General features: G+C 52.2%; 1 protein-coding gene across 1 annotated transcript in view; it reads left to right on the top strand.

Moving 5' to 3' along the window:
• Positions 1-26,160, top strand: part of SRCAP (Snf2 related CREBBP activator protein) — a 149,385-nt gene that overhangs the window by 45,423 nt on the left and 77,802 nt on the right. Inside the window, 8 exon segments of the mRNA XM_074558047.1 lie at positions 1,894-1,952; positions 3,355-3,436; positions 4,901-4,990; positions 8,478-8,573; positions 10,022-10,323; positions 13,228-13,405; positions 18,690-18,826; positions 22,905-23,074. Of these exon segments, the coding sequence (XP_074414148.1) occupies positions 1,894-1,952; positions 3,355-3,436; positions 4,901-4,990; positions 8,478-8,573; positions 10,022-10,323; positions 13,228-13,405; positions 18,690-18,826; positions 22,905-23,074 (1,114 nt within the window).

Raw genomic sequence — 26,160 nt, forward strand, 5'->3', positions numbered from 1 at the left:
TGGGTTTGGTGGGGTCTCAATGAGGTTTGGTGGGGTCTCAGTGGGCTTTGGGGTCACTTGGATGGGTTTGGTGGGGTCTCGATAGGCATCTCAGAGGGGTTTGGAGTCACTTGGATGGGTTTGGTGGCATCTCAGGAGGGTTTGGTGGCATCTCAATGGGGCTTGGTGGCATCTCAGTGGGGTTTGGTGGGGTCTCAGTGGGGTTTGGGGACATCTCAATGGGGTTTGGTGGGGTCTCAATGGGGTTTGAGGGGGTCTCAATGGGGTCTGGGTGGGTTTGGTGGTATCTCAGGAGGGTTTGGGGGCATCTCAGGGGGGTTTGGTGGGGTCTCAATGGGGTCTGGGGGCATCTTGGTGGGGTCTGGTGAGGCATGAGAGGGGTTTGGTGGAGTCTGGTGGGGTCTTAATGGGGTTTGGTGGCATCTCAATGGGGTTTGGTGGGGTCTCAATGGGGTTGATGAGGTCTCAATGGGGTTTGGTGTCACCTGGATGGGTTTGGTGGGGTCTCAATGGGGTTTGGTGGCATCTGGGGAGGCTCTGAGGGGGTTTGGGGTCACTTGGAGGAGTTTGGTGGCATCTCAGGGGGGTTTGGTGGGCTCTCAGTGGGGTCTGGGTGGCTTTGGTGGAATCTCAGGAGGGTTTGGGGGCACCTGGAGGGCTTTGGTGGCATCTCAGGGGCGTTTGGTGGGGTCTCAATGGGGTTTGGTGGGGTCTGAGAGGGGTTTAGGAAGGGTTTGGGGTCACCTGAATGGGTTTGGTGGCATCTCAGGAGGGTTTGGGGGCATCTCAGGGGGGTTTGGTGGGGTCTCAGTGGGGTTTGGGGGCATCTCGATGGGGTTTGGTGGGGTGTCCGTGGGGTTTGGTGGGGTCTGAGTGGGGTTTGGTGGGACCCAATGGGGTTTGGTGGCATCTCAGAGGGGTTTGGGGTATCTCGGGGGGGTTTGGGGGGGTCTGGAGAGGTTTGGGAACGGTTTGGTGGCATCTCAGGGGGGTTTGGTGGGGTCTCAATGGGGTTTGGGGGGGTCTCAGTGGGGTTTGGGAGGAGTTTGGGATCATCTGAGAGGGTTTGGTGGCATCTCAGAGGGATTTGGGGCATCTCAGGGGGGTTTGGGGTCACCTGGATGGGTTTGGTGGTATCTCAGGAGGGTTTGGTGGCATCTCAGGAGGGTTTGGTGGTATCTGAGAGGGGTTTGGGAAGGGTTTGGGGTCACCTGAATGGGTTTGGTGGCATCTCAGTGGGGATTGGGGGGGTCTCAATGGGTTTGGGGTTACCTGGATGGGTTTGGTGGCATCTCAGGGGGGTTTGGGGGGGTCTTGGGGGGGTTTGGTGGGGTCTTAATGGGGTTTGGGGGGGGTCTCAGTGGGGTTTGGGAGGAGTTTGGGGTCACCTGAATGGGTTTGGTGGTATCTCAGGAGGGTTTGGGGGCATCTCAGCGGGGTTTGGTGGGGTCTCAATGGGGTTGATGGGGTCTGAGAGAGGTTTGGTGGGACTCAATGGGGTTTGGTGGGGTCTCAGAAGGGGTTTGGGGTCACTTGGAGGGCTTTGGTGGCATCTCAGGGGGGTTTGGTGGGGTCTCAGTGGGGTTTGGTGGCACCTGGGGAGGTTCTGAGAGGGTTTGGGTTCGCCTGGAGGGAGTTCGGCGTCACCCATGGGTGCCAGGTGTCGCCTGTGTGTGCCCAGGTGTCCCCAAGTGTCACCCATGGGTGCCCAGGTGTACCCAAGTGCCACCCATGGGTGCTCAGGGAGGTTCAGGTGCTACCCATGGGTCCCCAGGTGTCCCCAGGTGCCACCCATGGGTCCCCAGGTGTCCCCAGGTGCCACCCATGGGTGCCCAGCTGTCCCCGGTGTCACCCATGGGTGCCGTCCCCTCACCCGTCCCTTTCCCTCCGCAGCCTCGGCCCCGAGCCCCCCCCGGCCCCTGGGCGACCTCCTGGGGGCCCTCCCCCCGCAGGTAAGGAGGCCACGCCCCCAACTCACCTGGCCACGCCCACAAACTCACCCGGCCATGCTCCCAAACTTACCCGGCCACGCCCCCAAACTCACCTGGCCACGCCCCACCCCTCACATGGCCACGCCCCCAAACTCACCTGGCCACGCCCCACCCCTCACATGGCCACGCCCCCAAACTCACCTGGCCACGCCCCACCCCTCACATGGTCACGCCCCCAAACTCACCTGGCCACGCCCCCAAACTCACATGGTCCTTTCCCCCCAGCTAACCAGGCCACGCCCCCACCCCACCATGGCCACGCCCCCAATCTTATCTAGCCACGCCCACATCTTCAGGGGGCCATGCCCCCATCCAAAACTGGAGCCCCCCCCAATCTACACTTGGCCACGCCCCCACCCTCACATGGCCCCTCCCCCATAGGTAACCAAGCCCCACCCCAATCCTGACATGGCCACACCCCCAATCTCATCTAGCCACGCCCATTTCCTCATTTGGCCACGCCCCCATCCAAAACTGGAGCCCCCCCAATCATCACTTAGCCACGCCCACACCCTCACATGGCCCCTCCCCCCACAGGTAATAAAACCCCGCCCCACCCCAGCATGACCACACCCCCAAATTTACCCAGCCACGCCCACACCCTCACATGGCCTCTCCCCCCACAGGTAACTAGGCCCCGCCCCCACCCTTGCATGTCCCCGCCCCCCAAACACACCTGGCCACACCCCCACCCTCATGTGTTCCCTCCCCCCATAGGTAACCAAGCCCCACCCCCACCCTGACATGGCCACACCCCCAACTTCATTTAGAGACACCCACATCCTCACCTGGCCACACCCCCACCCTCACATGGCCCCTCCCCCCACAGGTAATTAATCCCCGCCCTGGCATGACCACACCCCCGAATTTACCCAGCCACGCCCACACCCTCACATGGTCCCTCACCTCCACAAGTAACCAAGCCCCACCCCCACCCTGACATGGCCACGCCCCCAACCTACCTAGCCACGCCCACAGCCTCACGTGGCCCCTCCCCCCACAGGTAACCAGGCCCTGACCCCACCCTGGCATGGCCACGCCCCCCAAACTCACCTGGCCACACCCCCACCCTCACATGGCCCCTCCCCCCCACCCTGACATGGCCACACCCCCAGCTTCACTTAGCCACACCCACATCCTCAACTGGCCACGCCCCCTCTCACATGGCTCCTCTCCCCCGCAAGTAACCAAGCCCCACCCTCACCCTGACATGGCCACGCCCCCAACCTCACCTAGCCACGCCCACATCCTCATTTGGCCACACTCCCATCCTCAGTTGGCCCCACCCCCCCACCCTCACCTGGCCCCGCCCCCTCTGAGCCGGCCCCGCCCCTCTGAGCCGGCCCCGCCCCCTCTCCCGCAGGTGCTGAGGCGGGGCCGGGCCCCTCCCCCGCCCTGGGGGCCCCGTGAGGAGGACGAGGAGTTCGAGGCCGAGGAGGAGGAAGGTGAGGCCGGGTTTGGGCGCCATTGTCACCTTTTTGGGGCCGTTTTTCACCTTTTTGGGCCATTTTCGATCAATTTGTCATAATTTGGTGCCATTTTCTGCCGTTTTTGTTCCATTTTGGTGCCATTTTGCACCATTTTGGTGCTCTATAAGGTCAATTTTTTGTCATTTTGGTGCCATTTTTGATCATTTTTGTTCCATTTGCTGCAATTTGGTGCCGTTTTTGACCATTTTGGTGCCATTTTGCCCATTTGGGTGCCATCTTCTACTAATTTTTGACATTTTGGTGCCATTTTTTGCCCATTTTGGTGCCGTTTTTTGCCGTTTTATTTCAATTTCCTGCAGTTTGGCGCCATTTTGGTGCCGTTTTTGGCCATTTCTGCCCATTTTGGTGCCGTTTTTGTTGAATTTGTTGCGTTTTGGTGTCATTTTCTGCTATTTATTGCCATTTTTTGACATTTTTGTGCCGTTTTCTGCCATTTTTGTGACACTTGGTTCCATTTTGGTGCCATTTTGCACCATTTTGGTGCTGTTTAAGGTCAATTTTTTGTCATTCTGGTGCCATTTTTGATCGTTTTTGTTCCATTTGCTGCAACTTGGTGCCATTTTTTACCATTTTGGTGCCATTTTTGCCCATTTTGGTGCCGTTTTTCACCATTTTGAGCCATTTTCAATCAATTTGGTGCCATTTTGCTCCGTTTGGCGCCAATTTTTGCCCATTTTGGTGCCGATTTTTGCCGTTTTCCTTCAATTTCCTGCAATTTGGCGCCATTTTGGTGCCTATTTTGGCCATTTCTGCCCATTTTGGTGCCGTTTTTGTTGAATTTGTTGCGTTTTGGTGTCATTTTCTGCTATTTAATGCCATTTTTTGACATTTTGGTGCCATTTTTGTGACACTTGGTTCCATTTTGGTGCCATTTTTGACCATTTTGGTGCTGTTTAAGGTCAATTTTTTGTCATTTTGGTGCCATTTTTGATCATTTTTGTTCCATTTGCTGCATTTTGGTGCCATTTTCTGCCATTTTTTGACATTTTGGAGCCATTTTGGGGCAATTTTCGTCATTTTCTGCCACTTTGGTGCCATTTTTTGCCATTTGGGTTCCATTTTCTGCCATTTTGGCCCATTTTTCATCATTTTGGTGTAATTTTCTACTATTTTTTGACGTTTTGGTGCCATTTTTGCCCATTTTTGGCCGTTTTTGCCCATATTGGTGCCATTTGATGCCACTTTTTGCCGTTTTCATTCCTTTTGGTGCCGCTTTTGTCATTTTGGTGCCATTTTGGTGCCGCTTTTTGCCATTTTCATTCAATTTGGTGCCGTTTTTGCCCATTTTGGTGCCACTTTTGCCCTTTTTTGTGCCATTTTTGCCCATTTTGGTGCCATTTTTGCCCATTGTGGTGCCGTTTTTGCCCATTTCTGGCCGTTTTTTCCCGTTTTTTCCCATTTTGTGCCCATTTTGTGCAGGTGAGGATGAGGAGGACACGATCGCGGCCCAGGAGCGCCTGGAGGGCGACGTCGATCACCAGCAGGAGCTGGACGACCTGGCCAGGGAGGGTGAGGGACCCAAAATCGCCCAAATTCAACCCAAAAGACTGAAAACCATCAAAAAATCGAAAAAATTCTCTAAAAATTGGATAAAACCCCATTAAAATACATCAAAATTCACCTGAAATAGCCCAAAATCATCCAAAAATCTGAGCAGGAGCTGGATGAGCTGGGCAGGGAGGGTGAGAGACCCAAAATCACCCAAATTCACCCCAAAATACAGAAAACTCTCAAAAAATCTAAAAAGTTCTCTAAAAATTGGAAAAAAACCCATAAAAATGCATCAAAATTTACCTGAAATAGCTCAAAATACCCAAAAACCTGGGCAGGAGCTGGATGAGCTGGCCAGGGAGGGTGAGTGACCCAAAATCACCCAAAATCAAACCAAAATACAAAAAAATGGCTAAAAATGCAAAAAAACCCCATTAAAATACTCAAAATTAAACCTAAAGTAGCCAAAAATTATTCAAAAAACACCAAAACCCTGAGCAGGAGCTGGATGAGCTGGGCAGGGACGGTGAGTGACCCAAAATTGCCCAAAATCACCCCAAAATGAACCCAAAATACAGAAAAATGCCCAAAAATGGAAAAAAAAACCCATTAAAATACTTAAAATTAAACCTGAAATGGCCCAAAATCATCCAAAATAATCCAAAACCCTGAGCAGGAGCTGGATGAGCTGGGCAGGGAGGGTGAGAGACCCAAAATCACCCAAATTCAACCCAAAATACAGAAAACCATCAAAAAATCTAAAAAATCCTCTAAGAATTGGAAAAAAACCCATTAAAATACATCAAAATTCACCTGAAATAGCCCAAAATACCCCAAAATCTGAGCAGGAGCTGGATGAGCTGGGCAGGGAGGGTGAGAGACCCAAAATCACCCAAAATCAACCCAAAATTAATCCAAAATACAGAAAAATGCTCAAAAATACAAAGAAAAATCTCTAAAAATTGGAAAAAAATCCCATTAAAATACACAAAATTAAACCTGAAATAGCCCAAAATACCCCAGAATCTGAGTAGGAGTTGGACAACCTGGCCAGGGAGGGTGAGTGACCCAAAATCACCCAAAATCAACCCAAAATGAACCCAAAATACAGAAAAATGCCCAAAAATGCAAAAAACCCCATTGAAATACATCAAAATTAAATCTAAATTAGTCCAAAATCATCCAAAAAACACCAAAATCCTGAGCAGGAAGGGGATGAGCTGGGCAGGGAGGGTGAGCGACCCAAAATCGCCCAAATTCAACCCAAAATACAGAAAACCATAAAAAATATAAAAAAAAATCTCTAAAAATTTGAAAAAACCCCATTAAAATACCCCAAAATTTACCCGAAAAAGCCCAAAATCATCCAAAAATCTGAGCAAGAGCTGGATGACCTGGCCAGGGAGGGTGAGTGACCCAAAATCACCCAAAATCAACCCAAAATGAACCCAAAATACAGAAAAATGCCCAAAAATGCAAAAAAACCCCCATTAAATTACTCAAAATTAAACCTGAAGTAGCCCAAAATACCCCAAAATCTGAGTAGGAGTTGGATGAGCTGGGCAGGGAGGGTGAGTGACCCAAAATCACCCAAAATCAACCCAAAAATACAGAAAACCATCAAAAGTATAAAGAATATTTAAAAAAAAGGAAAAAACCCATTAAAATACTCCAAAATTCACCTGAAATAGCCCAAAATACCCCAAAATCTGGGCAGGAGCTGGATGAGCTGGGCAGGGAGGGTGAGTGACCCAAAATCACCCAAAATCAGCCCAAAAATACAAAAACCACCTGAAAATGCAAAAAAAACCGCCATAGAAATACCCAAAATTTACCATAAATGATCCCAAAATTACCGGGTGTGTCCCCAGGTGTAACCCAGGTGTATCCCAGGTGTAACCCAGGTGTAATCCAGGTGTATCCCAGGTGTGTTTCAGGTATCTCAGGTAACCCAGGTGTATCTCGAGTGTAAACCAGGTGTATCTCAGGCCCCTCAGGTGTATCCCAGGTGTATCCCAGGTGTAACCCAGGTGTATCCCAGGTGTATCCCAGGTGTATCTCAGGTGCAACCCAGGTGTATCCCAGGTGTATCTCAGGTGTATCTCAGGTGTGTTTAACCCCTCAGGTGTATCCCAGGTGTATCCCAGGTGTATTTCAGGTGTATCTGATGTGTAACCCAGGTGTGTTTCCGGTATCTCAGGTAACCCAGGTGTCCCCAGGTGTATCTCAGGTGTGTTTGGCTCCTCAGGTGTATCCCAGGTGTAACCCCAGTGTGTTGCAGGTGTATTTCAGGTATCTCAGGTGTATCTCAGGTGTATCCCAGGTGTGTTTAGCCCTTCAGTGTATCCCAGGTGTAATTCAGGTGTATCTCAGGTGTGTCCCAGGTGTAACCCAGGTGTGTTTCAGGTATCTCAGGTAACCCAGGTGTAACCCAGGTGTAACCCAGGTGTATTTCAGGTGTGTTTAACCCCTCAGGTGTATCCCAGGTGTGTTCCAGGTGTGTTCCAGGTGTACTCAGGTGTATCCCAGGTTCCCCAGGTGTACTCAGGTGCCCCCAGGTGTAACCCGGTGTGTTGCAGGTATCTCAGGTGTATCTCAGGTGTATCTCAGGTGTATCCCAGGTGTAACCCAGGTGTATCTCAGGTTCCCCAGGTGTATCCCAGGTGCCCCCAGGTGTACCCAGGTGTACCCCAGGTGTATCCCAGGTGTATCCCAGGTGTACCCCAGGTGTATCCCAGGTGTAGCCCAGGTGTACCCCAGGTGTATCCCAGGTGTAGCCCAGGTGTATCCCAGGTGTACCCCAGGTGTATCCCAGGTGTATCCCAGGTGTAACCCAGGTGTATCCCAGGTGTATCTCAGGTGTGTTTAACCCCTCAGGTGTATCCCAGGTGTATCCCAGGTGTATTTCAGGTGTATCCCAGGTGTATCCCAGGTGTGTTTAGCCCTTCAGTGTATCCCAGGTGTAATCCAGGTGTATGTCAGGTGTATCCCAGGTGTAACCCGGTGTGTTGCAGGTGTATCTCAGGTGTGTTTAGCCCCTCGGTGTATCCCAGGTGTATCCAGGTGTACCCCAGGTGTATCTCAGGTCTACCCCAGGTGTACCCCAGGTGTAACCCAGGTGTGTTTAGCTCCTCGGTGTATCCCAGGTGTGTCCCAGGTGTATCTCAGGTGTATCTCAGGTGTATCCCAGGTGTATCCCATGTGTAACCTAGGTGTGTTTCAAGTATCTCAGGTAACCCAGGTGTGCCCCAGGTGTATCCCAGGTGTATCTCAGGTGTATCCCATGTGTAACCCAGGTGTATTTCAGGTACCCCAGGTGTATCCCAGGTGCCCCCAGGTGTAACCCAGGTGCCCCCAGGTGTATCCCAGGTGTATCTCAGGTGTAACCAGGTGTGTTGCAGGTGTATTTCAGGTATCCTAGGTGTATCCCAGGTGTAACCCAGGTGTGTTTAAGCCCCCAGGTGTACCCCAGGTGTATCTGATGTGTAACCCAGGTGTGTTCCAGGTGCGCTGCCCATGGAGGAGCTGCTCCAGCGTTACCGCGGTGCCTTCGCCGACTCCGACTGCGACTCCGCCCCCGGCGCCAGCAGCACCCGCTCAGGTGAGCGCGGGTGGGGGTGTGAACCTGTGCAGGTGTGACTGTGTGTGTGTGTGTGTGTGTGTGTGTCTGCACCTGTACAGGTGTGGGTGTGGGTGTGTGTACCTGCACAGGTGTGTGTGTGTGTGTGTGTGTGTGTGTGTGTGTGTGTGTACCTGTACAGGTGTGTGTGTGTGTGTGTGTGTGTGTGTGTGTGTGTGTACCTGTACAGGTGTGTGTGTGTGTGTGTGTGTGTGTGTGTGTGTGTGTGTGTGTACCTGTACAGGTGTGTGTGTGTGTGTGTGTGTGTGTGTGTACCTGTACAGGTGTGTGTGTGTGTGTGTGTGTGTGTGTGTGTGTGTGTACCTGTACAGGTGTGTGTGTGTGTGTGTGTGTGTGTGTGTGTGTGTGTACCTGTACAGGTGTGTGTGTGTGTGCACAGGTGTGTGTGTGTCCCTGTACAGGTGTGTCTGTGTCTGTACCTGCACAGGTGTGGGTGTGAGCACAGGTGTGACTGTACCTGTACAGGTGTGACTGGATCCACTCAGGTGAGCTCAGGTGTGAGTGTACCTGCTCAGGCTTGTTGCACACCTGTCCAGGTGTGTTAGAAACCCCTCCCAGGTCCCCCAAACTTGTCCAGATGTATTATAGACCTTGCCTAGGTGTCCCACACCTGTCCAGGTGTGCTCTAACCCCATCCAGGTGTGCTCCAAACCCCTCCCCAGGTGTCCCAAATCCCCCTCAGGCTCCTCCCACACCTGTCCAGGTGTGCTATAAACCCCTCCTAGGTATCTCACACCTGTCCAGGTGTGCTATAACCTCATCCAGGTGTGTTATAAACCCTTCCCAGGTATCCCACACCTGTCCAGGTGTGCTATAACCCCATCCAGGTGTGTTATAAACCCTTCCCAGGTATCCCACACCTGTCCAGGTGTGCTCCACACCTCATTCAGGTGTGTTAGAAACTTCTCCCAGGTACCCCAAACTTGTCCAGGTGTGTCATAGACCTTGCCTAGGTGTGCCACACCTGTCTAGGTGTGCTCTAAACCCCATCCAGGTGTGTTAGAAACCCTCCCCAGGTATCCCACACCTGTCCAGGTGTGCTATAAACCCCACCCAGGTGTTAGAAACCCTCCCCAGGTACCCCACACCTGTCCAGGTGTGCTATAACCCCATCCAGGTGTGCTCCAAACCCCTCCCAGGTACCCCAAACCCCCCTCAGGCTCCTTCCACACCTGTCCAGGTGTGCTCCAAACCCCATCCAGGTGTGTTAGAAACCCTCCCCAGGTATCCCACCCCTGTCCAGGTGTGCTCTACACCTGTCCAGCTGTGCTCTAACCCCATCCAGGTGTGTTATAAACCCTCCCCAGGTACCCCAAACCCCCCTCAGGCTCCTCCCACACCTGTCCAGGTGTGCCCCAACCCCCCCAGGCCCCTCCCCCGCCCGCCCTGACCTCACCTGTCCGTTCCAGACTCACCTGGCAGCGACGATGATGATGATGATGACGACGATGATGACGATGACGACGAAGCTGACGATGAAGATGAGGAGGAGGAGGGGGAGGGGCAGGAAGGGGGCGTGGCCGCGGCCCCGGGCGAGCCCGGCGAGGTGGGCGTGGCCGCCCCGCCCGCACCCGCCCAGGTGGGCGGGGCCGCCGAGGGGGCGGAGCCGGCGGCGGCCGCGGGAGGCCCCGCCCCCAAGAAGGAGATCAGCGACATCGCGGCGGCGGCCGAGAGCCTGCAGCCCAAGGGGTACACGCTGGCGACCACGCAGGTGAGGGCACACCTGGGCACACCTGGGCACAGCTGGGCACGGCTGGGAGGGGATGAATGCAAAAAACCCCGTGAAATTTGGGTGAAAAATGGGGATTTTGGGGTTACCTGGGCACACCTGGGCATGCACAGAGCCTGCAGCCCAAGGGGTACACGCTGGCGACCACACAGGTGAGGGCACACCTGGGCACACCTGGGCACACCTGGGCACACCTGGGCACGGCTGGGAGGGGATGGGCCAAAAAAACCCCGCGAAATTTGGGTGAAAAATGGGGATTTTTGGGGTGGAAAATGGGGATTTGGGGTTACCTGGGCATAGCCGGGCAGGTAAAATACACCAGGGATACATCTGAGATATACCTGGGCACAGCTGGGCACACCTGGGTACACCTGGGCACGGATGGGAGGGGATGGGCCAAAAAAACCCCGTGAAATTTGGGTGAAAAATGGGGATTTTGGGGTGAAAAATGGGGATTTTGGGGTTACCTGGGCATAGCTGGGCATGCACAGAGCCTGCAGCCCAAGGGGTACACGCTGGCGACCACGCAGGTGAGGGCACACCTGGGCACAGCTGGGCACACCTGGGCACACCTGGGCACGGCTGGGCACGGCTGGGAGGGGATAAATGCAAAAAACCCTGTGAAATTTGGGTGAAAAATGGGGATTTTGGGGCGAAAAATGGAGATTTTGGGGTGAAAAATGGGGATTTGGGGTTACCTGGGCATACCTGGGCATAACTGGGCAGGTAAAATACCCTGGGGATACATCTGATACACACCTGGGCACACCTGGGCACACCTGGGCACACCGGGGCACGGCTGGGAGGGGATGGGCCAAAAAAACCCCGTGAAATTTGGGTGAAAAATGGGGATTTTGGGGCGAAAAATTGAGATTTTGGGGTTGAAAATGGGGATTTGGGGTGACCTGGGCACAGCTGGGCGGGTAAAGTACACCGGGGATACATCTGACATACACCTGGGCACACCTGGGCACACCTGGGTACACCTGGGCATGGCTGGGAGAGGGTAAAGGGAAAAAACCCCGTGAAATTTGGGTGAAAAATGGGAATTTTTGGGGTTACCTGGGCACACCTGGGCATGCACAGAGCCTGCAGCCCAAGGGGTACATGCTGGCGACCACGCAGGTGAGGGCACACCTGGGCACACCTGGGCACAGCTGGGCACGGCTGGGAGGGGATAATTGCAAAAAACCCCGTGAAATTTGGGTGAAAAATGGGGATTTTGGGGCGAAAAATGGAGATTTTTGGGGTTGAAAATGGGGATTTGGGGTTACCTGGGTACACCTGGGCAGGTAAAATATACCTGGGATGCACCTGGCATACATGTGGGCACACCTGGGCACACCTGGGCATGGCTGGGAGGGGATGGGCCAAAAAACCCCCGTGAAATTTGGGTGAAAAATGGGGATTTTTGGGGTTACCTGGGCACACCTGGGCATGCACAGAGCCTGCAGCCCAAAGGGTACACGCTGGCAACCACGCAGGTGAGGGCACACCTGGGCACAGCTGGGCACACCTGGGCACGGCTGGGAAGGGATGGGCCAAAAAACCCCGTGAAATTTGGGTGAAAAATGGGGATTTTGGGGTGTAAAATGGAGATTTTTGGGGTTGAAAATGGGGATTTGGGTTATCTGGGTACATTTGGGCAGGTAAAATATACCTGGGGTACACCTGACATACACCTGGGCACAGCTGGGCACACCTGGGCACGGCTGGGAGAGGGTAAAGGGAAAAAACCCCGTGAAATTTGGGTGAAAAATGGGAATTTTTGGGGTTACCTGGGCACACCTGGGCATGCACAGAGCCTGCAGCCCAAGGGGTACACGCTGGCGACCACGCAGGTGAGGGCACACCTGGGCACACCTGGGCACACCTGGGCACACCCGGGCACGGCTGGGAGGGGATGGGCCAAAAAAACCCCGTGAAATTTGGGTGAAAAATGGGGATTTTGGGGTGAAAAAAGGGAATTTGGGGTGAAAGATGGGGATTTGGGGTTACCTGGGCACAGCTGGGAGGGTAAAGTACACCGGGGATACATCTGACATACACCTGGGCACAGCTGGGCACACCTGGGTACACCTGGGCATGGCTGGGAGAGGGTAAAGGGAAAAAACCCCGTGAAATTTGGGTGAAAAATGGGGATTTTGGGGTGAAAAATGGAGATTTTGGGGTTAAAAAATGGGGATTTTGGGGTGAAAAATGGGGATTTTTCGGAGTTAAAAAATGCGGATTTTGGGGTTGAAAAACGGGGATTTTTGGGGTTAAAAATAGGCATTTTGGGGTGGAAAATGGGGATTTTTCGGGGTTAAAAAATGGGGATTTTGGGGTGGCAAAAAATGGGGATTTTGGGGTGAAAAATGGGGATTTGGGGTTACCTGTGCCCACCTGGGCACAGCTGGGCATGGCTGGGAGGGGATAAACCAAAAAACTCCATAAAATTTGGGTGAAAAATGGGGATTTTGGGGTGAAAAATTGGAATTTTGGGGTTAGAAATGGGAATTTTGGGGAGAAGAATGGGGATTTTGGGGTTAAAATGGGGATTTTGGGGAGAAGAATGAGGATTTTGGGGTTAGAATGGGGATTTTTAACCCCAAAAATGAGGATTTTTGGGGTTAAAAATGGGGATTTTGAGGTGAAAAATGGCAATTTTGGGGTTAAACGTGGTGATTTTGGGGGTGGCAAAAAATGGGGATTTTGGGGTTAAAAAATGGGCATTTTTGGGTGAAAAATGGAGATTTTGGGGTGAAAAATGCGGATTTTGGGGAGAAAAACGGGGATTTTGGGGTGAAAACTGGGTATTTGGGGTTACCTGTGCCCACCTGTGCACACCTGGGCACACCTGGGCACACCTGGGCACACCTGGGCACACGTGGGCACCGTGGGCAGGTGAAGACGCCCATCCCGCACCTGCTGCGCGGCACCCTGCGCGAGTACCAGCACATCGGGCTCGACTGGCTCGTCACCATGTACGAGAAGAAACTGAACGGGATCCTGGCCGACGAGATGGGGCTGGGCAAAACCATCCAGACGATCTCGCTGCTGGCTCACCTGGCCTGTGAGAAAGGTAACTCACCTGTGTGACACACCTGGGAATGATAACGCACACCTGGGAGTGATAACGCACATCTGGGAGTTGTTATATATATATGGGAGTCATTGCGCACACCTGGGATGGGGCTGGGCAAAACCATCCAGACAATATCAGTGCTGGCTCACCTGGCCTGTGAGAAAGGTAACTCACCTGTATGATACACCTGAGAGCGATAACCCACACCTGGGAGCGATAACGCACACCTGGGAGTGATTATACACAGGTACAGTCATTATACACACCTGGGATGGGGCTGGGCAAAACCATCCAGACAATATCCCTGCTGGCTCACCTGGCCTGCGAGAAAGGTAACTGCACACCTGGGAGTGATAACACACACCTGGGAGTGATAACGCACACCTGGGAGTGATAACGCACACCTGGGTATGGCTGGGATAAACCTGAGACTGATAATGCACACCTGGGATGGGGCTGGGCAAAACCATCCAGACCGTATCGCTGCTGGCTCACCTGGCCTGTGAGAAAGGTAATGACACACCTGGGCACACCTGGGAGTGATAACGCACACCTGGGAGTGATAACCCACACCTGGGAGTTGTTATATATGTGGGAGTCATTGCACACACCTGGCCGACGAGATGGGGCTGGGCAAAACCATCCAGACCATATCCCTGCTGGCTCACCTGGCCTGTGAGAAAGGTAACTGCACACCTGGGAGTGATAACGCACACCTGGGTATGGCTGGGAGTCATTGCACGCACCTGGCCGACGAGATGGGGCTGGGCAAAACCATCCAGAGCATATCCCTGCTGGCTCACCTGGCGTGTGAGAAAGGTAATGACACACCTGGGAGTGATAACGCACACCGGGGAGTGATAACACACACCTGGGATGGGGCTGGGAAAAACAATCCAGAGCATTTCCCTGCTGGCTCACCTGGTCTGTGAGAAAGGTAACTGCACACCTGGGAGTGATAACGCACACCTGGGTGTGATAGCGCACACCTGGGAGTGATAACGCACACCTGGGTGTGATACCGCACACCTGGGTGCAGGTATGGTCACTGCACACACCTGGGTATGGGCTGGGCAAAACCATCCAGAGCATTTCCCTGCTGGCTCACCTGGCCTGCGAGAAAGGTAATGACACACCTGGGCACACCTGGGAGTGATAACGCACACCTGGGAGCGATAACGCACACCTGGGAGTGATTATACACAGGTACAGTCATTGTACACACCTGAGTATGGGCTGGGCAAAACCATCCAGACAATATCCCTGCTGGCTCACCTGGTGTGCGAGAAAGGTAACTGCACACCTGGGCACACCTGGGAGTGATAACGCACACCTGGGAGTCATTATTTATATATGGGAGTTATTATACACACCTGGGATGGGGCTGGGCAAAACCATCCAGAGCATTTTCCTGCTGGCTCACCTGGCGTGTGAGAAAGGTAACTGCACACCTGGGAGTGATAACGCACACCTGGGAGTGATAGCACGCACCTGGGAGTGATAACGCACACCTGGGTATGGCTGGGAGTCATTATACACATCTGGGATGGGGCTGGGCAAAACCATCCAGACGATCTCGCTGCTGGCTCACCTGGCCTGTGAGAAAGGTAACTCACCTGTGTGATACACCTGAGAGCAATAACCCACACCTGGGAGTGATAACGCACACCTGGGCATGGCTGGGAGTCATTGCACACACCTGGCTGACGAGATGGGGCTGGGCAAAACCATCCAGACCATTTCCCTGGTGGTTCACCTGGCCTGCGAGAAAGGGAACTGCACACCTGGGCACACCTGGGAGTGATAACGCACACCTGAGAGTGATAATGCACACCTAGGAGCGATTATATACAGGTGTGGTTGTTATGCATACTTGGGATGGGGCTGGGCAAAACCATCCAGACGATTTCCCTGCTGGCTCACCTGGCCTGCGAGAAAGGTAACTGCACACCTGGGCACACCTGGGAGTGATAACGCACACCTGGGAGTGATAACGCACACCTGGGTATGGCCAGGAGTCATTGTACACACCTGGGATGGGGCTGGGAAAAACCATCCAGAGCATTTCCCTGCTGACTCACCTGGCCTGTGAGAAAGGTAATGGCACACCTGGGCACACCTGGGAGTGATAACGCACACCTGGGAGTGATAACGCACACCTGGGAGTGATTATATATATATGGGAGTCATTATACACACCTGGGATGGGGCTGGGAAAAACCATCCAGAGCATTTCCCTGCTGACTCACCTGGCGTGTGAGAAAGGTAACTGCACACCTGGGAGTGATAATGCACACCTGGGAGTGATAACGCTCACCTGGGAGTGATTATATACGCCTGGGTGCAGGTACAGTCATTGTACACACCTGGGATGGGGCTGGGCAAAACCATCCAGAGCATTTCCCTGCTGGCTCACCTGGCGTGCGAGAAAGGTAACTGCACACCTGGGCACACCTGGGAGTGATAACGCACACCTGGGAGTGATAACACACACCTGGGCACAGCTGGGCACACCTGGGTGCAGGTACAGTCACTGCACACACCTGGGATGGGGCTGGGTAGAGCCATCCAGACCATATCCCTGTTAGCTCACCTGGCCTGCGAGAAAGGTGATGACACACCTGGGAGTGATAACGCACACCTGGGAGTCATTATATACGGGTACAGTCATTGCACTCACCTGGGATGGGGCTGGGCAAAACCATCCAGACGATATCCCTGCTGGCTCACCTGGCGTGTGAGAAAGGTAACGACACACCTGGGAGCAATAACGCACACCTGGGAGTGATAACGCACACCTGGGAGTGATAACACACACCTGGGAGTGATTATACACAGGTACAGTCATTGTACACACCTGGGATGGGGCTGGGCAGAACCATCCAGACAATCTCGCTGCTGGCTCACCTGGCGTGTGAGAAAGGTAACTCACCTGTGTGATACACCTGAGAGTGATAACGCACACCTGGGAGTGATAACGCACACCTGGGAGTGATAACACACACCTGGGAGTGATAACGCACACCTGGGATGGGGCTGGGAAAAACCATCCAGACGATCTCGCTGCTGGCTCACCTGGCCTGCGAGAAAGGGAACTGCACACCTGGGAGTGATAACGCACACCTGGGTATGGCTGGGAGTCATTGCACACACCTGGGATGGGGCTGGGCAAAACCATCCAGACAATATCCCTGCTGGCTCACCTGGCCTGTGAGAAAGGTAATGACACACCTGGGCACACCTGGGCACACCTGGGTGCAGGTACAGTCACTGCACACACCTGGGATGGGGCTGGGCAAAACCATCCAGAGCATTTCCCTGCTGGCTCACCTGGCGTGTGAGAAAGGTAACGGCACACCTGGGCACACCTGGGAGCAATAACGCACACCTGGGAGTGATAACGCACACCTGGGAGTCGTTATTAACGCCTGAGTATGGCTGGGATACGCTTGGAATGCGCCTGGGGCACACCTGGGCAGGTTTGGGGGTTCCTGGTCCCATTTTTGGGGGGTCTCACCTGTCCCTCACCTGTCCCAGGTACCTGGGGTCTCACCTGGGCAGGTTTGGGGGTTCCCAGGACTCACCTGAGCCCATTTTTGGGGTGTCTCACCTGTCACAGGTAGTTGGGGCTCTCACCTGATCTGATTTTGGGGTTCCTGATCCCATTTTTGGGATTCCTGACCCCATTTTTGGGGTTCCTGACCCCGTTTTTGGGGTCCCTGACCCCATTTTTGGGGTGTCTCACCTGTCACAGGTAGCTGAGGCCCTCACCTGATCAGATTTTGGGGTTCCTGACCCCATTTTTGGGGTTCCTGACGCCATTTTAGGGTTCCTCACCTCATTTTTGGGCTCCTGACCCCATTTTGGGGTCCCTGACCCCGTTTTTGGGGTTCCTGACCCCATTTTTGGGGTTCCTGACCCCATTTTGGGGTGTCTCACCTGTCGCAGGTATCTGGGTTCTCACCTGATCAGATTTTGGGGTTCCTGATCCCATTTTGGGGGTCCCTGATCCCATTTTGTGATTCCTGACCCCATTTTTGGGGTCCCTGACCCGGTTTTTGGGGTCCCTGACCCGTTTTTGGGGTCCCTGACCCCGTTTTTGGGGTGTCTCACCTGTCACAGGTATCTGGGTTCTCACCTGATCAGGTTTTGGGGTTCCTGACCCCGTTTTTGGGGTCCCTGATGCCATTTTTGGTGTTCCTGACCCCGTTTTTGGGGTCCCTGACCCCATTTTTGGGGCTCCTGACCCCATTTTTTGGGGGGTTCCTGATGCCATTTTTTGGGTTCCTGACCCCATTTTTGGGTTCCTGACCCCGTTTTTGGGGTCCCTGACCCCGTTTTTGGGGTGTCTCACCTGGTCACAGGTATTTGAGGTCTCACCTGGGCAGGTTTTGGGGCTCCTGACCCCATTTTTGGGGTCCCTGACCCCGTTTTTGGGGTCCCTGACCCCGTTTTTGGGGTTCCTGACCCGTTTTTTGGTGTCTCACCTGGCACAGGTAGCTGGGGCCCTCACCTGATCAGGTTTTGGGGTCCCTGACCCCATTTTTGGGGTTCCTGACCTCATTTTTGGGGTCCCTGACCCCGTTTTTGGGGTCCCTGACCCGTTTTTGGGGTGTCTCACCTGGTCACAGGTAGCTGGGGTCTCACCTGATCAGGTTTTGGGGTTCCTGACCCCATTTTGGGGTTCCTGACCCATTTTTGAGGCCCCTGACCCCATTTTTGGGTCCCTGATCCCATTTTTGGGATTCCTGATCCCATTTTTGAGGTCCCTGACCCCGTTTTTGGGGTCCCTGACCCCGTTTTTGGGGTCCCTGATCCCATTTTTGGGGTCCCTGACCCCATTTTTGGGGTCCCTGATCCCAGTTTTGGGGTTCCTGACCCCGTTTTTGGGGTTCCTGACCCCATTTTTGGGGTGTCTCACCTGTCACAGGTAGCTGGGGCCCTCACCTGCTCAGGTTTTGGGGCTCCTGATCCCGTTTTTGGGGTTCCTGACCCCATTTTTGGGGTTCCCGACCCTATTTTGGGGTTCCTGACCCCGTTTTTGGGGCTCCTGACCCCGTTTTTGGGGCCCCTGACCCCATTTTTGGGGTCCCTGACCCGTTTTTGGGGTGTCTCACCTGCCGCAGGTAGCTGGGGCCCTCACCTGACCCCATTTTTGGGGTTTTTGATCCCATTTTTGGGGTCCCTGACCCCGTTTTTGGGGTCCCTGATCCCGTTTTTGGGGTCCCTGATCCCATTTTTGGGGTCCCTGACCCATTTTTGGGTGTCTCACCTGGCACAGGTAGCTGGGGCCCTCACCTGATCATCGTGCCCACCTCGGTGATGCTCAACTGGGAGATGGAGCTCAAGCGTTGGTGCCCCAGCTTCAAAATCCTCACCTACTACGGGGCACAGAAGGAGAGGAGGCTCAAGAGACAGGTGAGGGCACAGCTGGGCACACCTGGGCACAGCTGGGCATGGGTGGGAGGGGATGGAGAGAAAAAACCCCGTGAAATTTGGGTGAAAAATGGGGATTTTGGGGTGAAAAATGGGGAATTTGGGGTGAAAAATGGGGATTTGGGGTTACCTGGGCACAGCTGGGGGGGCTTGGCATAGACCTGGGCACACCTGGGCACGGGTGGGAGGGGATAAAGGAAAAAAACCCCGGGAAATTTGGGTTAAAAATGGGGATTTGGGGGTGAAAAATGAGGATTTTGGGGTACCTGGGCACACCTGGGCACACCTGGGCACGGATGGGAGGGGATGGAGCGAAAAAAACCCGTGAAATTTGGGTGAAAAATGGGGATTTTGGGGTGAAAAATGAGGATTTTTTGAGTAAAAAGTGGGAATTTAGGGTTACCCGGGCACGGCTGGGCACACCTGGGAGGGGATAAAGCGAAAAAACCCCGTGAAATTTGGGTGAAAAATGGGGATTTGGGGTTAAAAATGGGGATTTGGGGTTACCTGGGCACAGCTGGGCATGGATGGGAGGGGATGGAGCGAAAAACCCCCATGACATTTGGGTGAGAAATGGGGATTTGGGATGAAAAAAACGGCATTTTGGGGTGAAAAATGGGAATTTTGGAGTCAAAAATGAGGTTTTTGGGGTTGAAATGGGGATTTGGGGTTAAAAATGGGGATTTTGGGAGACCTGGGCACAGCTGGGCATGGATGGGAGAGGATAGGCACAAAAAACCCAGTGAAATTTGGGTGAGAAATGGGGAATTTGGGGTGAAAAATGGGAATTTTGGGTTACCTGGGCACAGCTGGGCACTGCTGGGGGGGATGGACTAAAAAAACCCCGTGAAAATTGGGTGAAAAATAAAAATTTTGGGGTGAAAAATGGAAATTTTGGGTTACCTGGGCACACCTGGGCTGTTTTTTTTATTTTATTTTTGATTTTTTTAATTTTTTTTCTGATTTTTTGGGGGTTTTTTTGAGCTTTTTTTGGCATTTTTTGACCAATTTTCACCGGAATTTTTTCCTCACCTGTCCCACCTGTCTCACCTGTGTGGGGCTGGACCAAGCCCAACGCTGGTGCTGCACACCTGGGCACACCTGGGCACACCTGGGTTGTATTTTTGAGAGTTTTTTGAGTATTTAAAGTGCTTTTGGGCCAATTTTTGTTTGTTTTTGAGCCATTATTTGGGTGTTTTGGGGCCATTTTTTGGGCCCTTTTTTGGGCCAATTTTTGGGTGTTTTTGGGCCAATTTTCACCGGGATTTTTTCCTCACCTGTCTCACCTGGGCATGGCTGGACCAAGCCCAATGCTGGTGCTGCACACCTGGGCACACCTGGGCACACCTGGGCACACCTGGGCACACCTGGGCTGGATTTTTGAGAGTTTTTTGTGTATTTAAAGCGTTTTTGGGCCATTTTTTTGGCGTTTTTGGGCCATTTTTTGGGCGGTTTTGGGCCATTTTTGGGCCATTTTTGGGCCTTTTTTTGACCATTTTTTGGGCATTTTTGAGCCATTTTTTAGGCGTTTTTGGGCCATTTTTTGGGCGTTTTTGGGCCATTTTTTGGGCCATTTTTTGGGCGTTTTTGGGCCAATTTTCACCGGAATTTTTTCCTCACCTGTCCCACCTGTCCCACCTGGGCAGGGCTGGACCAAGCCCAATGCTGGTGCTGCACACCTGGGCACACCTGGGCACACCTGGGCTGGATTTTTGAGGGGTTTTTTGAGTTTCTAAAGCTTTTTTGGGCCATTTTTGGGTGTTTTTGAGCCATTTTTTTGGCCACTATTTGGGCATTTTTGGGCCATTTTTGGGCGTTTTGGGGCCATTTTTTGGGCCATTTTTTGGGTGTTTTTGAGCCATTATTTGGGCATTTTTGGACCAATTTTCGTGGGGATTTTTTCCTCACCTGTCTCACCTGTCCCACCTGTCTCACCTGGCAGGGCTGGACCAAGCTCAACTCTGTGTGGCACACCTGGGCACACCTGGGCACACCTGGGTTGTATTTTTGAGGACTTTTGAGGGTTTTTTGAGGTTTTTTTGAGCTTTTTTTGTGATTTTTTGACCAATTTTCACCGGAATTTTTTCCCCACCTGTCTCACCTGTCCCGCCTAGGCAGGGCTGGACCAACACTGGTGCTGCACACCTGGGCACACCTGGGCTGTTTTTTGGAGCTTTTTTGTAGGATATTTGGAGTTTTTAAAGCATTTTTTGGCCATTTTTTGGGCGGTTTTGGGCCATTTTTGGGCCAATTTTTTGACCTTTTTTTTGGCTTTTTTGGGCCCCTTTTTGGGCCATTTTTTGGGCGTTTTGGAGCCATTTTTGGGCGTTTTGGGGCCATTTTTTGGGCCATTTTTTGGGCGTTTTTTGACCAATTTTCACGGGAATTTTTTCCTCACCTGTCCCACCTGTCGCACCTGGCAGGGCTGGACCAACCCCAATGCTGGTGTGGCACACCTGGGCACACCTGGGCTGGATTTTTGAGGAGTTTTTTTGAGTTTTTAAAGCGTTTTTGAGCCATTTTTTGGGCGGTTTTGGGCCATTTTTGGGCCATTTTTTGGGCCATTTTTTTGACCATTTTTTTGGCTTTTTTGGGCCCCCTTTTGGGCCATTTTTTGGGTGGTTTTGAGCCATTTTTTGGGCCGATTTTTGGGGGGATTTTTTCCTTACCTGTCTCACCTGGCAGGGCTGGACCAAGCCCAGCGCTGGTGCTGCACACCTGGGCACACCTGGGCACACCTGGGCACACCTGGGCTGTTTTTTGGAGCTTTTTTGTAGGATATTTGGAGTTCTTAAAGTGTTTTTGGGCCATTATTTGGGCATTTTTGAGCCATTTTTGGGCGTTTTGGGGCCATTTTTTGGGCCATTTTTTGGGTATTTTTGGGCTGATTTTCGCGGGGATTTTTTCCTCACCTGTCCCACCTGTCCCACCTGTCGCACCTGGCAGGGCTGGACCAAGCTCAACGCTGGTGCTGCACACCTGGGCTGAGTTTTTAGTTTATTTTTGATTTTTTGGGGGTTTTTTTTGAGGGAATTTTGGCATTTTTGGGTAGTTTTTAATGGGGATTTTTTCCTCACCTGTCTCACCTGTCCCACCTGGCAGGACTGGACCAACCCCAATTCTGGTGTTGCACACCTGGGCACACCTGGGCTGGATTTTTGAGGGTTTTTTTGAGTTTTTAAAGCGTTTTTGGGCCGTTTTTTGGGTGTTTTTGAGCCATTTTTTGGGTGTTTTTGGGCCGTTTTTTGGGCTTTTTTGAACCATTTTTTGGGTGTTATTGAGCAATTTTTTGGGCGTTTTTGGGCCATTTTTTGAGTGTTTTGGGGCCATTTTTTGGGTGTTTTGGGGCCATTATTTGGGCATTTTTGAGCCATTTTTTGGGCCATTTTTGGGTGTTTTGGGGCCATTTTTTGGGTGTTTTTGGGCCGATTTTCGCGGGGATTTTTTCCTCACCTGTCTCACCTGGCAGGGCTGGACCAAGCCCAACGCTGGTGCTGCACACCTGGGCACACCTGGGCTGGATTTTTGAGGGTTTTTTTGAGTTTCTAAAGCTTTTTTGGGCCATTTTTTGGGCGTTCTTGAGCCATTTTTGGGTGTTTTGGGGCCATTTTTTGGGCCATTATTTGGGCGTTTTTGGGCTGTTTTTTGGGCGTTCTTGAGCCATTTTTGGGTGTTTTGGGGCCATTTTTTGGGTCATTTTTGGGCGTTTTGGGGCCATTTTTTGGGTCATTTTTGGGCGTTTTGGGGCCATTTTTTGGGCATTTTTGAGCCATTTTTTGGGCGTTTTGGGGCCATTTTTTGGGCCATTTTTTGGGCGTTTTGAGCCATTTTTTGGGCCATTTTTTGGGCGTTTTTGAGCCATTTTTTGGGCTTTTTGGGGCCATTTTTTGGGCCACTTTTGGGCTTTTTTGGGTCATTTTTTGGGTGTTTTGGGGCCATTTTTTGAGCCATTTTTTGGGTGTTTTTGAGCCTTTTTTGGGCATTTTTCACCAATTTTCACCGGGATTTTTTCCTCACCTGTCTCACCTGTCTCACCTGTCCCACCTGTCTCACCTGGCAGGGCTGGACCAAGCCCAACGCGTTCCACGTGTGCATCACCTCGTACAAGCTGGTGCTGCAGGACCACCAGGCCTTCCGGCGCAAGAACTGGAAGTACCTGATCCTGGACGAGGCGCAGAACATCAAAAACTTCAAATCCCAGCGCTGGCAGTCCCTGCTCAACTTCAACAGGTGAGGCCTGGGCACACCTGGGCACAGCTGGGCACACCTGGGCACACCTGGGCATGGATGGGAGGGGGTGGAGCAAAAAAACCCTGTGAAGTTTGGGTGAAAAATGGGGATTTTGGGGTGAAAAATGGGGATTTAGGGTTACCTGGGCACAGCTGGGCACAGCTGGGCACACCTGGGCATGGATGGGAGGGGATGGAGCTAAAAATCCGCGTGAAATTTGGGTGAAAAATGAGGATTTTGGGTTAAAAAATGGGGATTTGGGGTTAAAAAATGGGGATTTGGGGTTACCTGGGCACATCTGGGCACACCTGGGCACACCTGGGCACACCTGGGAGGGGATAAAGGAAAAAAACCCCGTGAAATTTGGGTGAAAAATGAGGATTTTGGGTTAAAAATTGGGATTTTTGGGGTGAAAAATTGGAATTTTGGGGTGAAAAATGGGGATTTGGGGTTACCTGGGCACACCTGGGCACAGCTGGCACAGCTGGGCACACCTGGGCACACCTGGGCACGGCTGGGAGGGGGTGGGGCAAAAAAACCCCTTGAAATTTGGGTTAAAAATGAGGATTTTGGGTGAAAAATGGGGATTTGGGCCTCCCTTGGCACACCTGGGCACAGCTGGGAGGGAATAGAGCAAAAAAAACCCCGTGAAATTTGGGTGAAAAATGAGGATTTTGGGGTGAAAAATGGGGATTTGGGTTTATCTGGGTTACCTGGGGTACACCTAGGCACACCTGGGCACACCTGGACAGGTGTAAATACACCTGGGATGTATCTGGGCACACCTGGGATACACCTGGGCCATACCTGGGTGTACCTGAGTTACCTGGGTTACATCTGGGATACATTTGGGCACACCTGGGCACAGCTGGGATACACCTGAGTTAGGTGTTGGGCTTATCTGGGCACACGTGGGTTCACCTGGGCATACTTGGGTACAGCTGGGCACACCTGAGATACCTGGGATACACCTGGGTACACCTGGGACACACTTGGGATACACCTGGGCACACCTGGACAGGTGTAGATACACATACGATGTATCTGGGCACACCTGGGATACACCTGGGGCACACCTGGGGCACACCTGGGGCACATCTGGACAGGTGTAGATACACATACAATGTATCTGGGCACACCTGGGCACACCTGGACAGGTGTAGATACACATGGGGTGTATCTGGGCACACCTGGGATACACCTGGTTGTGTTTGAGTTACCTGGGATGTGCTGGGATACACCTTAGTTAGGTGTTGGGCACACTTGACATGCACCTGGGCACACCTGGGCACATGTGGGTATACCTGGGATACACCTGGGCACATGTGGGTATACCTGGGCACACCTGGGCACACCTGGGCACACCTGGGCACATGTGGGTATACCTGGGATACACCTGGGATACACCTGGGCACACCTGGGGCACACCAGAGACACTCCTGAGATAACTGGGGTATACCTGGGGTACACCTGGGCACATCAGAGTACACCTGGGCACACCTGGGGCACACCTGCACAGCTGTAAATACACCTAGGAAGCATTTGGGCACACCTGGGCACACCTGTGATACACCTGAGTTACTTGGGATACACCTGGGCACACCTGGGCGCACCTGGGCACACCTGGGCACACCTGTACCTTACCTGGCTGGATCTGTTCTCACTTGTCTTCAGCTATTCCTACCTGTCCAGGTAAAAATCCCATTTTTAACCCTAAAAACTCCCAATTTTTTTCCCAAAATCCGCGTTTTTTGCCCCAAAATTTTTTCATTCGTCCCCTGAGGTGTCTCACCTGTGTCTCACCGGTCCAGGGTCTTCTCTGTGTCTGGAGGTGCCGCCATTTTGTAACCACAAAAATTTCCATTTCCAACTGTAAAAATCCCATTTTTAACCCTAAAAACTTCCAATGTTTTGCCCCAAAATCAACATCTTTTGCCCCAAAATGGTTTCATTCGTCCCCTGAGGTGTCTCACCTGTGTCTCACCTGTGTAGGGTCTTCTCTAGGTCTGGAGGTGCCACCATTTTGCTACCACTAAAATTTCTATTTCCAACCACAAAAACTCCATTTTTAACCCTAAAAACTTCGAATTTTTTGCCCAAAATCGGTGGTTTTTGCCCCAGAATTTCATCACTCATCCCCAGAGATGCCTCACCTGTCCAGGGTGTTCTCCAGGTCTGCAGGTGCCGCCATTTTGTGACCTCCAAAATTTCCATTTCCAACCACAAAAACTCCATTTTTAACCCTAAAAACTCCCAATTTTTTGCCCAAAATCAACGTTTTTTGCCCCAAAATGTTTTCATTCGTCCCCTGAGGTGCCTCCCCTGTGTGTCACCTGTTCAAAATCTTCTCCACATCTCGAGGTGCCACCATTTTGTAACCTCCAAAATTTCCATTTCCAACCCCAAAACCTCCAAATATTTTCCCAAAAATCTCCATTATTTTCCCCCGATTTTTAAATTTTTTTTTTCCCCAAAATTCTCATTTTTCACCCCAAAATTGTTTGCTTTGTCCAATTCCCCCTGAGTCCATGCAGGACCACATGGTGGCCGCCATTTTGTGACCTCCGAAACTTCCATTTCCAACCACAAAAATTCCATTTTTAACCCTAAAAACTCCCAATTTTTTGCCCAAAATCGGTGGTTTTTGCCCCAGAATTTCATCACTCATCCCTAGAGGTGTCTCACCTGTCCAGGATCTTCTTCAAGTCTGGAGGTGCCGCCATTTTGCGACCTCCAAAACTTCCATTTCCAACTGTAAAAATCCCATTTTGAACCCTAAAAACTCCCAATTTTTTGCCCAAAATCAACGTTTTTTGCCCCAAAACTTTTTCATTCGTCCCCTGAGGTGTCTCACCTGTCCTCACCTGTGTCTCACCTGTCCAGGGTGTTCTCCAGATCTGGATGTGCCGCCATTTTGCGACCACAAAAATTTCCATTTCCAACTCCAAATATCCCATTCTTAACCCTAAAAACTCCCAATTTTTTCCCAAAATCTGCGTTTTTTGCCCCAAAATTTTTTCATTTGTTTTCTGGGGTGTCTCACCTGTGTCCCACCTGTGTCTCACCTGTCCAGGGTCTTCTCCAGA

The sequence above is a fragment of the Zonotrichia albicollis genome, chromosome 24, assembly GCF_047830755.1.
Source record: "Zonotrichia albicollis isolate bZonAlb1 chromosome 24, bZonAlb1.hap1, whole genome shotgun sequence".
Taxonomy (NCBI): Eukaryota; Metazoa; Chordata; class Aves; order Passeriformes; family Passerellidae; genus Zonotrichia; species Zonotrichia albicollis.